The 12294-nt window shown below is 33.7% G+C and overlaps 1 protein-coding gene and 1 pseudogene across 1 annotated transcript; one reads left to right on the forward strand and one right to left on the reverse strand.

Annotated features, from left to right (window-relative positions):
- Positions 1-1490: 1490 nt before the first annotated feature.
- LOC145606993 (putative wall-associated receptor kinase-like 16 pseudogene) lies at positions 1491-2009 on the reverse strand (annotated as a pseudogene).
- A 2494-nt stretch (positions 2010-4503) lies between these two features.
- LOC145607683 (DEAD-box ATP-dependent RNA helicase 27-like) lies at positions 4504-9792 on the forward strand. Its single transcript, XM_081663276.1, has 13 exons — positions 4504-4599; positions 4782-5056; positions 5736-5921; positions 6084-6269; positions 6867-6950; positions 7688-7729; positions 7845-7916; positions 8017-8316; positions 8434-8472; positions 8560-8664; positions 8934-9002; positions 9079-9204; positions 9435-9792. Exons 2-13 carry the CDS (start codon positions 4805-4807, stop codon positions 9603-9605), a joined length of 1632 nt encoding a protein of 543 aa, XP_081519402.1. The 5' UTR covers positions 4504-4599; positions 4782-4804; the 3' UTR covers positions 9606-9792.
- Positions 9793-12294: the final 2502 nt, after the last annotated feature.

The raw sequence follows: 12294 nt of genomic DNA on the forward strand, positions 1-12294 counted from the left end.
ATTTTGTTGCAAATATTGAATATGGTTCTTCTAATACAAATCTTTATTCAAAATATTACATTTTGAAGATAATTATCAATACATTAAGCAAAAATAATCAAACGTTAAGTACAAACTAGCAATTCGGGGCATCGCCCGAGTCACACACTAGTTAAAAAGAAAATGGTGTAATAAAAAATTAATAGTGTAAGATGACATGTGGCACTATGGTTAGAAAAGTGTAATAGAATGGATGGGGACATGTGTCTTTCTTAGTTTCTTGGTTATTTTTTTTTTTTAAAGAAGTCCCAAAGGACACTAAATTTCATTAATATAAGCCATACGACATCTACAATTAACAATGAACGATAATGAAAACGAATTTAACAAAATCAAACAAGAATTAATCGGGGAAGGGCTAAGAATCCAAATACATAAATATAACAATTCGGCATATTCTCGATTCGTTGTCTCATACAACTTTTTGAGTGGATCCGTCGTCGCTTCTCAATTTTGTAAGAAAGTTAATTCTTGTGCTGATTTCGTAACCCGAATTCGAGCCCTAATCAATAGTAGCCCCGCACAACCGGAGACCAAATTAAGCACAAATAAAACCGTGTCTTTCGAAGGAGTACGAAAAACCTTGTCTTTCGAAGGAGATCGAAAAAACCTTGTCTTTCGAAGGAGATAAACCCTTTCTTTCGAGGGAGACATTATTGTAACCTAAAACAAAAGGCTTAAAAGAAAATAAAGATTGGGGCTTTCCACCGGTGAAATCCGATGGAAGCCCCTTGAAAATTGACAATGGAGACTAGGTTTAGGAGAGAGAAGAGAGAAAAGGAGGCTAGGGTTTTTTAGTTTAAAGGAGTATCTTTTCTTAGTTATAGTTTTAAAATACTAATTATAGATTTAATTATTCTTCACAAAAACAAAAAATCATTTGCATTTTCTACATAATTATAATTAACTAGCCTTCTGGCCCGTGCAATGCACGGGTTATTCATATAAAATTGTATTGAGAGATAATAAGTGAGGAAATATCAGTAAGTCATTATAAGGTATAATATGTAATCGGAAACATGATTAAAGAAATTAAAATTTTGGAACTTTAATTGAAAAAAAGGCTTAAATAGAAGGTGGAAAGGCTAAAATTAAAGAGAGAATAGGAAATGGTTGAATTAAAGGGGAGAGATGAAGATGAAGAGATGAAGGGTAAGTTTAATGAAAGAATTAAAAAAAAATGGTGTAATAAAACATTAATAGTGTAAGATGACATGTGGCACTATGGTTAGTGAGTGTAATATAATGGATGGGGACATGTGTTTTTCTTAGTTTCTTGGTTATAGTTTTTAAATACTAAAGTATAGATATAGATGTAATGTATTACATGCTTACATCAAGAAGAAATTTGTTATCACACATAACTACTAACTATGAATTACTCCCATCATCACACATTACACATTTTACCACCACAAATGGCATTCACAAAACTTATATATATTATATAATTATCTGCCATTTCCCAAAGAGGAGAGCAATTTTGAGTCATACGAAACAGATTCAATGCCACTGCTACAACCACTGTAGTCGTCTGATCTTGGAATTCGAACAAGCAAAGATTCACAGTCTTCTGAAACTGATTTATCATCATTCCAAGGATGGGATCCCTTTGATTACTTTCTTCTTATAGTCTCTAATTCCATTGCAACTACTTTCATGGTAGGTCTCTCCTCACCTTTCAACATCAAGCACCATTTAGCCAGATTAGCCATTTGTTGTATTTCTTCAATTGTTCCCTTAGTTACTATGTTTACGTCAATAATTTCCAACAAGCATCCTTCTTTTAACTTGAGGAGGAAGTGCATAGCGAGACATTTCTCATTTTCAGGCTTAGTACTAGAGATTGCCTTTTTCCTAGTCAATAGCTCCACCATGACGACACCAAAGCTATAAACATCACTCTTTTCAGTTAGCTCACTTGTTTGCAAATATTCAGGATCCAAGTATCCTCGGGTTCCTAGCACCATTGTAGCGAATTGGCTTTGATCCGGCGTAACCAATCTTGAAGCTCCAAAATCGGTTACCTTAGCAGTTTAACTTTCACCCAAGAGTATATTTATCGATTTCATATCTCTATGAATTATCGATGTAGAGATTGTATTGTGTAGATATGATAAAAGATTGGCAACCTTTGATGCAATCTTTAAACGCACAGGCCATTTAAGAATGGATGCTTTCATTGCATCATGTAAACGTCCCATTGTTAATGAATTCATACACCAACAATGGCACTTCACTTTCTAGGCAACAACCTACAAGCTTGACAACGTTTTTGTTGTTCACTTGTGATAAGATAAGAACTTGGCATTGATGAATTGTTCAACTTGGTTTAGATCCACCTTGAGAGATTTTTTTTATTGCCACAAATTGGTTATTTGGCAAAATACCCTTGTAAACAAAGCCAAAGCCTCCTCTTCCAATTATGTTTTCATCACTATAGTTGTTGCTGGCAACTTCAAGATCTCGCATAGCAAAGATCTTTAATGTTACCGCATGTCGACCAGAGAGCTTTTCATGTAGAAGCAAACCACCATTTTGTTGAAAAAAACTTTCTCGCCTTTTTTTAATTTTTCTTTCCCTGTGTTTAAAGTGCAAGAGAAACCCAGATAAGAGCAAAAATATGATGCCACCACCAACACCTACGAGATCAAAATGTCACTATGTTATAGACAATGAACTTAGAGATGCACATATTTCAATTTTGCTTGAATACCCCCTACTTCTAAGGCCGTGTTCAACGATATCTTTTGAGTAACTTTCGGATAGATTTAGTGGTTTGACCAAAACTACTTAGTGAAAATTTTGAGCGTTTGGCTTGGCAAGGTAGTAGTGAAGATATTATTGTTTAGTAAGTGGTGGAGGTATCTTTTGTCAAAAATTAAAATTATTCATGTCTAGTTCATGATAAGAATGCTCATATCTATATACTTGAAGAAAAAATAAATCCATATATATGCCAATAGTTTTAGACATCACATATAATTTCTAGTTAACCATGCATACCTATATAATTTTCACGCATTACTTGTTTACCTGCAGTAGCTAAAACTGGTATGAGCCAAGCCTTTCTATTCGAAATACAAGGATCATTCATAGTCCCATTCCCATGGTAGCCCTTCGGACACTTGCAATAATATGCTCACACTATTGCGAAATAGTTCGTTAGTTTTAACAATTATTTGCACACACACTATATAAAGATTTGTATTGTCTCTTACTTTTGCTTTAATTTGTAAGAAAGAATATCAAGGGAATCTGAGTGGTTGTGATGAAAAACTAAGAGGCTAGTGATTGTGTAGTGTCTGTGAGTTCAAGTGCGAGTGACACCTAGAGTTAGGTGTTGGGATTATTGTTTAGCTTGAGTTAAGCAAACCATCACTGTAATTGCTTTTGTTATAAGAGCAAGATTCTGTTCACTTCACCTTAAAAAATTAATATTCAGTAAAAATAATTTCAGTTTAGTAAATATAAGTTCAGTAAAAATAAATTCAGTTTGCGTTTTAAAAACCATGAACAAACAATAGGTATGAGTTTCACTCATTCTAAAGCCATACCTCATTCCTTAAATACTTAAACCAAACGCCCCCTTAAACGTTGTAGATATAGATTACCCAAAATGCAAAACCAAACCCTAATTATTTAGACCTAGCATCCAGGCCCTCCAACATCCCTCCCTCACTCTAACAAGCAGCAGAATTTTTTTTGTGAGCTTTCTATCCTCCATTGAAGCATATTACAAGGTTGAACAACAATTTCAAAATACACTGTTAATCGTTAATTTGATTCAATCCTCTTTTGGAAAACAGTTGCTCTTTTAGTTTCATTGTACTCCCTCCGTCCTTAAAAAAAAAGACCCTTTTGGAGAGTTTTCACGGGTATTAAGAAACTTAAGTTGGAAGTACAAGTGTATATGAGAAATCTAATAAAAGTACATTGAAAAGGGTAACTTACATGAGATTTGCAAAAAAGTAGAGAGAGAAAGTAATAAAAGCATATGGAAAAGACAAAATTTACATGGGGAAGTTAATTTTGCACAAGTATTTAAATGCAAATAGAATGAACATTTTGGAACTAAAATTTGGCTAAAAGGGTCGTTCTTTTAAGCACGGAGGGAGTATAATTTTTACATGTATGAAAATGGATATAAATCTATTTTAACGCGTTTTGAAAACCGTGAAAATTTGAAGTATCAAGTAAAACATTATAGTAACGTTTTTAAAGGTGTAGATGTAGGGTCTGTTCTCTTCAGATTATTTTTAGTTTAGTTCCAATAAATAAATTCAGTTTAGTTTAATTTTTAATTTCCCTCTCTAATAAAATATTAAATTCTGTTTAGCTCTAATAAGTTTAGTTCAGTTCAATTCAGCCCAGTTCAGTTCAATTCAGTTCAACTCAGTTCAGTCAATCATAACAAGCCCATAGATTACCCAAAACTAAAAAACCAAACCCTAATTATTTAGACCTAGCTCCAGGCCCTCCAACATCCCTCCCACACTCCAACAAGCAGCAGAAAAAATTTTTGTGAGCTTTCTATCCTCCATTGAAGCATCTTACAAGGTCGAACAACAATTTCAAAATACGCTGTTAATCGTTAATTTGATTCAAATTCGTGTTCTTTATGGGATTATCGAACTATTGCTAATATAATTACTAAAAGATTATAACTTTGCGCTAAAATTTTATGTTCATATTCTTAATCGAGTAGAATTTGATTCAAATTTGGTCGCTATTTGTTGCAGGAATTTCTTAAAATTACCCTATAATGGTAGGACGAAAACGGCCGTGCGCCGACGAATTGAGGGCTGAAAGTGATGATGAAGAAGTACAAGCAGAACAAGTGGAAGAAGAGGAGAGAGAAAATAATGGCAGTGAAGTTGAGAAGATTGAGAAGAAAAAGAAGAAGAAAAAGAGTAGTGGAATTGGAATTATGAGTGATCAATCCTTCTTTGCTTTACCTGTTTCTGAGCCTACTAAAAATGCTATTAAGGATATTGGGTTCTCCAACATGACCCAGGTTCTCTTCTTATTATTTCATCTTTTAATGTTTTTTTTTTTTTGTTGATTTTGTGGGGTTTTAAGCTAATTTATATGATTTAAAATACAAAAAATATAGTCAAATTGGATTAAAATTGAAGTACATGTGATTTTAATTAGAGTAAATGGGTTAGTTTTGTGGATGGTTCTGGAATTTTATGCCGGAAAGGGGTTGTATGTAATATAAATAATTTAAATTACGATATTTGGAGACTGGATTCTTGATGATGAACATAGAACTTAAGAGTAGCCTTGTTTAGAGAATGATTTTGAGATGATGTAGATTGAATGAGGACCTGTCTAACACGGAGAAAGAACGGTGGAAATGGTTCATAAAATGCGCGGCAATGTTTGCATTATAGCTAGCTATTGATAAAGTGAAGCGCGATATGCTTGAATGAACGAAATTGTCCCTTTATTGAGGGATAGTTATTGGCAAGTAGCACTGAAGTTATTTAACTGATTCTGAAATTCCTTGCTTGTAAAAGCTTGCATTTTAGTAGTAGACTGTGATAAGTTGGAGAACATTCTGTGAATTGGTCAACGAATACCCTTAGAAATTTAGAATCGTATAATGCAACTTATGCAACTTCAATTGATTGCAGTTTGAATTTAATATTCTCAGTTAGCTTATGCTATTTGCTTTACTATGATTACAGATTCAAGCTAGAGCTATACCTCCTCTCTTGGAAGGCAAAGATGTGCTGGGAGCTGCGAGGACTGGTTCCGGAAAGACCCTTGCTTTTCTTATTCCAGCTGTGGAATTGTTGCACCAGACTCGTTTTACTCCTCGTAATGGTGTTGGCGTTGTTGTTATTTGTCCAACAAGGGAGCTTGCTATTCAGGTAAATCTCTATCCCTCTTTCTATTGACTGCAGCTCATTTTCTTTTCCCCTCTTTTAAGTGATGGTCTGTAGTTTACATCGATGTAGGACTTGCTTTCATTTGTTTGCTCTGCTTTAAACCCTCCTGGGCAGTTCAGTTAACTTGTTGTCTCAATGATGCAGTCACATGCTGTTGCTAAAGACCTTCTGAAGCATCATTCACAAACCCTTGGCTTGGTGATTGGTGGTGCAGGCCGAAGGGGAGAAGCAGAACGACTTGCCAAAGGTGTTAATCTTTTAGTGGCAACTCCCGGACGACTTCTTGACCATCTTCAAAATACTAAGGGGTTCATATTCAAAAACTTGAAGGTGATTTATAGCATTCATATCAAATATACATGAGACATTGGCTTTTGTGTAGTACTTCAAACTTTTTTCTGTGATCTGATGACCTGATCTTAATTTGATTAATTAATTTGACTGAACCTTGACCTTATTTGTACGCTATTCCTTGAGAAAAAATTCATCAAATAATTAATGTGTAATTTCCATATATAGATTTATATATTTTCTTAAAAAATTTACGGAATCAAAAATATTTTGCAATAAGCGAAGGCAACTAAACAGGTTTGGTCTGATTTGATCAATTTTTAAATAAGCAAATATATGTTAAAGTAAGGTGAATTGAGCATAGCCTAAGTGAATGCAATTCTGTACATCACTGTTATATTTAAGGACATTTTGATGTAATGTAGTAATTCACTTCTGTGTTCATATTTGCTGAATGCATTCAAAATTATTGTGTTAGAGGAGTTATAATTTGGGGATTTCCTTACATTCCTATCAAGGTCTTGAAACTGTTGGAAAGTAATCTGCTAATATACCCTTAAAAAGCATTTCTTTAGTATCAATTACTATGCTTGTCTTTACTAGGTTATTGACATCTTTAATATTTTACACTTGCAGTGCTTGGTAATTGATGAAGCTGACAGGATTCTGGAAGCTAATTTTGAAGAAGAAATGAGGCAGATCATTAAGCTTTTGCCAAAGGTCAGAAATTTGCTTTGAATATTTCATGTGCGATTGATACTTCTTGTGTCCTCAAACAAGTTATATATACAATTAGCTGTTTGTAGAAGTATAGTGACAATGTGCTTATGTGCATGAAGGGAGAAAAATAATATTCATGTCATTTATGTCTGTTGCAAATTTGATATTATGGAAAGTACGGCAGTTTGTGGTGCTTGTAGCATTTTGGAAGATGGAAAGCTGGTACTTTATAAATAAATGTTTACCTTTATATATTTAATGGTTATGATATACATAGCCTTAAGGGCTAATTATGAGCATCGTATATATTTCTTATTGTTGAGTTTAAGAATATGTGACAAAGTGACACATTGATATGTGTTTTAAATGTTAATTTTTATTATAATAATTCTACTTTTATCTTGTTATAACTAGCCCTTATTGTTGTATATATCATTTTCTTTGATATACTGTGAAGGTGTATTAATCCATAAGTATATTTCTTTTGTTTTGCAAGTTATTGTTTCCGTTTAGTATGAATAGCTGTTATGAACAGTTGATATGATTGAGCTGGAGTTTTATAGTGTTTGGGATGGATTATCTTCTTTTGTGATGTTTTAGTGCCTTTTGATACTGGTTTTCCACTTTGTTGTTCCTGGAATCGTATGTGTTATGCCAAATTTATGCTCCTTCCTGTCTTCATCAAGGCTGTGAAGTTTCTGAAATTAATTTTTGATTGAAAATTTTCTGGCATACAGGAACGTCAAACAGCTCTTTTTTCGGCAACTCAAACCCAGAAGGTAGCTTTCAATTCTCTGTAATTTCTGCCTTACTTCTGTTCAGGATAAAGGGAAGGGTTAAGGGGTTAGAGGGGTGTTGGGATACCGAGTAAGTGATAAAATTTTTGGTACTTAGGTGGAGGACCTTGCACGCTTGTCGTTCCAGTCTACTCCTATCTACATTGATGTTGATGAGGGCAGGAGAAGGGTAAGTGAACTGGTTATTGATGTTGCATCTATTCCGTTATTTGTATTTGTAATCATTGGTTTTTTATAAAGCATAATTTATTGGATGCTGGTTATCATAGGTTACCAACGAAGGACTACAGCAGGGCTATTGTGTTATTCCCAGTGATAAGAGACTTATCCTTCTCTATTCGTTTCTGAAGAGGAATCTGAATAAGAAAGTCATGGTGTTCTTTTCTTCCTGCAACTCAGTAAAATTTCATTCAGAACTCTTTAGATATATTCAGATAGACTGTTTAGATATCCATGGGAAGCAAAAGCAGACCAAGAGGACAACAACATTCTTTGACTTCTGCAAAGCAGAAAAAGGAATACTTTTGTGCACTGATGTTGCTGCTCGTGGACTTGATATTCCTGCTGTGGTTAGTGTCTTGTATCCTTTTCTTACATGACTTACTGCAATCTCTTCAGAATACAAGTTTTGGCTTAGCAATAGCACTCACAGATGAGTGGTCTGTTATTTTCTTGGCTTTTTGTAGGATTGGATTGTGCAGTATGATCCTCCAGATGATCCAAAGGTATTTGAATTTGCTGACTTGAGCTCCTCCCCCCATTGAATAGCTAGCTTCATGCTATCTGGTTAGCTGATATGTTGTCCTTTTTAGGAATATATTCATAGGGTTGGACGAACAGCTCGTGGGGAAGGTGCAAAGGGTAATGCTTTGCTTTTCCTGATTCCTGAAGAGTTGCAGTTCCTTAGTTATTTGAAGGTATGAATATATCCGACAAGCAATAATTAAAGTTTCTATGATGAAAGTGAAGTCAGATAAATCATAAATCCTTGTAGGATAATTTGGAAATGAACCCTGGAGAACCTTTCTTAAGTTTTTAGTACACTGAGTGCTGACTGCAAACGTGGAGCAGAAAGCTTAGTTATGTTAAATTCTTGGTTGTGCTAACCTGCTAGGTGGACCCATTTGTTTATTCGTGTGTATGCTACCCCCTTGTATCTAGCTCAATATGTAAAATTTTAATGCAGAGTGAGAAGGTTCCTGTGAAAGAGTATGATTTTGATACAAAGAAGCTGGCAAATGTTCAGTCGCATCTGGTACTGAATCTTCCTATTTCTGTTATATTTTTGTTTCCAATTATGAAATCACCACCTTACATTGTGGAATTTGCAGGAGAAATTGGTTACAAATAATTATTACTTGAACAAGTCAGCTAAAGATGCATACAGAGCCTACATATTGTCATATAACTCGCATTCCATGAAAGATGTGTTCAATGTACACCAACTCGATCTACAGGTATTTTTTTTTCTTCTCCTGTATTGTTTAGCATGGGGGTTGAATGGTTGTTAGTTAATACTCTAATAAAAATACGCTCATATATCAGTTAAAGGGTATTTCATTATGGATGGTAAAATATGAATTAAAGCCTATGCTAACTGTTTGTAAGATAACGCGGCTCGATTTTCCTATTGATCTTATAGCCATTATCTGTTATTCCGAGATAACATGTTTCTTCACTTGTGCAGGCGGTAGCTACTTCATTCTGCTTTTCTTGCCCACCAAAGGTAGATATCAAACTAGACAGCAATGCTTCAAAGTTCAGGAAGAAGAGCCGTAAAATTGAAGGGAGGTTTAATGAAAGCAATCCTTATGGGAAGCGAGGTGGAGATGATACTAGGCAATTTGTTAGGTATTAGAAAACTTTCATAACAGAATTTGTTTGAGTTTTTTTACTAATTACTTTGAAGATGTGTCATGTTGGCAATTTTGAGTCTTCTGCGTATAGTATGTAATGTTTCTACAGTAGCTAATACTGGTCTTGGACATTGAACACCAAGTGTTATTTTTTATCCGTGAAAGAAGCTTAATTGAATTATTTACGTATGTGAAGAACTTTGTATTGCAATACATTTGAATTTTTGTTTTAGTTTGAACTTTGGGCAAATTCTTTTAGACATTGATGACGCTCTTGCCTAAGCTTCTTCTTGGTCATTCTCCTAATTTCTCTCTCGGTTACCATTTTCATCTTGCCGAGGAGAGAGTATATGTGAAGAGAATGAAACCAACTTTAAAGAGAGAAACCTTGAGATTGTCTCCTACAAAACTTGTATGTTAAAATTTGACGAGTCAACTTGTGGCAACTAAATCCAATAGAATGCGTTCTTGTTCAAAACAAGTTTTTCTAGTGATGATTTTTTTCAGAAGTGTTAGGTGATTAGTTGCACCTCCATAAAATTATGTGTTTGCCACCATCCTCAATGTAAGGCTTGTTTCTCAAGACATTTCCAGTGAACGCCAAAAAGTTTGACCTTATTTTTATGTAATTAAATACTATTCCCTCCGTCCCCTATTGATGGTCACTTTTGCCATTTTTGGTGACTCAAAATGTTAGTCACATTTGCTTTTTTCAAGTACCATTAATATTATTTTTTTACCAAAATTCTCTAACATTTGCAAAAAAATTTGTGCAAATTTAACTTTTCCATGTAAATTTTACTTTCCCATGTACTTTAACTACTTTCTCTCTCTACTTTTTTGCATACCCAATGTCAATTTACTATTTCAATGTACTATCTTTATTTCTCCTTAATTCTCGTGATTTTTTAGCAAAAGTGACCATCAATAGGGGACGGAGGGAGTAATAAAAATTATTAAAAAAATTAATATTATGAAGCTTTATATTAATACCTATATACAACATATTTTATGATAAATTATGTTTTTTATTATGTTCGTGAAAAATTAAAGTCAAAGTAGATATATGACTATATGAGTATATAGTGAAAGAAAGTTTAACGTGTCAATTATTTTGAGACAGAGAGAGTATATTACTACGATACAATTATCAATAATTGATAGTTTTTACTCTGTACATTAGTACTTTGTAATTCATTTCATGTATACTGAATTTCTTTTTATACATTCGAATATAAGATGCACTAGGTTATTGCTCATTGGATGATTATATGAGCATTAACAAACATCATTTAATCATCAAAACTAGTTTATGTCCCGGGTGATGCCACAGCTTGCTAGTTTGTACTTTGTACTTATGTTCAACTATTTGTATAGCGTGATCGAAGCGTTGCCTCGGATGTTATGGTTTTTTTTTTTAACTCATACGAAGTATATATTATTTTATAATCTTGTGAAAAATAAATAAATTAAATAAACTCTAATTTAAAAGGAATATATGAGATAGTAAGTGTAACCTTTATTTGATTTATTTTTTTTGTTAAACGAAGTTGCAAGCTTACGTGTCGCATGTACTTTAAATAGGGACGAAGCATTGTGTAATGATGTCATATATGTCGGAGAGTGCCACGTGACACCGTTCCTTTAAAAGGAAAGCCTTTTAATTTTAACTAAGGTCGTTAAATGGTGACGTAGCGTAGTAGTGATGTGAGAAAAGATACACATGATACACATACAAATTTAGAAACACCTTTTAAGCTTTAATATATAAGTATACAAAACAAAAATTACCTTAGTGCACCATATGTCGTAACCGGTGTATATAAGACCCTCTCCAATGATGAGACTTGAGTGAGTTTCTTTAGGAAAAAGAGTATTTTTTTGCAAAGGATACCAATAAGTTGTTATATAAACTTAGCAACTTTCTTTTAGAGTTGGTATCTAAACTCAACTTCGAGTCTCATCTGACAAAAAGTGTTGGCCATTATCAATAATTCAATATTATAATATATTTTGTAATCTATTTAAGTTTTATTTTTATTTTTTGAAAAACTTACAATATGAATGTGGTGGGCTATAAATTGAAAGTGACATTAGTATACTTTAGATAGTCTCACCATTGAGAAATTAGATTTCAAATGAGTTGCTAAATTTAGAAATAACTTATTTTGTATTCCAATATTCAAAGTTGAGTCTCACCATTGAAGATGGTCTAATACAGAGTAATCTTTGCCAAATGTGTTTTTTTTTTTCCTGCTATTTGAAAAAGAAAACGACGCAATTACGAAAGTATCCCAAAGTGACGAAAAGCTGGTGTCCTATATAAAGAAAGCTAAAACCCTAAGACGAAACATCAAAACTACTTGATCTTATCTGAGCAGATTGGGGTTTAGTCCGGTTTCAGTCAAAGCTACCCGCTCGGCCCACGGCTGAGTAGATGGCGGCTCTACTGTCTCCGGCGGCTCCTCTCGCGATGAAGACTGCCCGCTTTCTGAGCCATTCGGCTATGACGGATGTGCGGGCTTTCCCCTAAATTAATCAAACTTATTTCTTTCATTTTTCTGGGTTTTTCAAATTGATTTTTTAATTTTTATTTGGGGTGTTTTTAATGAATGTGATTTTGGGTTTTGTTTGTATGTTTGTTAAAATACTTTTTTCATGATTTTAAAAATTGGGTTTTGAAATTTTTAT

This window comes from Chenopodium album, chromosome 23 (assembly GCF_948465745.1).
Source record: "Chenopodium album chromosome 23, dcCheAlbu1.1, whole genome shotgun sequence".
In the NCBI taxonomy this organism is placed as follows: Eukaryota; Viridiplantae; Streptophyta; class Magnoliopsida; order Caryophyllales; family Amaranthaceae; genus Chenopodium; species Chenopodium album.

Bases quoted from the DNA above. Each gene is read 5' to 3' on its own strand.
- LOC145607683 (XM_081663276.1), top strand. From the start codon at position 4,805: ATGGTAGGACGAAAACGGCCGTGCGCCGACGAATTGAGGGCTGAAAGT. The intron at 7,730-7,844 runs GTAGCTTTCAAT...TTTGGTACTTAG, and splicing joins CGGCAACTCAAACCCAGAAG to GTGGAGGACCTTGCACGCTT. The intron at 7,917-8,016 runs GTAAGTGAACTG...TGGTTATCATAG, and splicing joins TTGATGAGGGCAGGAGAAGG to GTTACCAACGAAGGACTACA.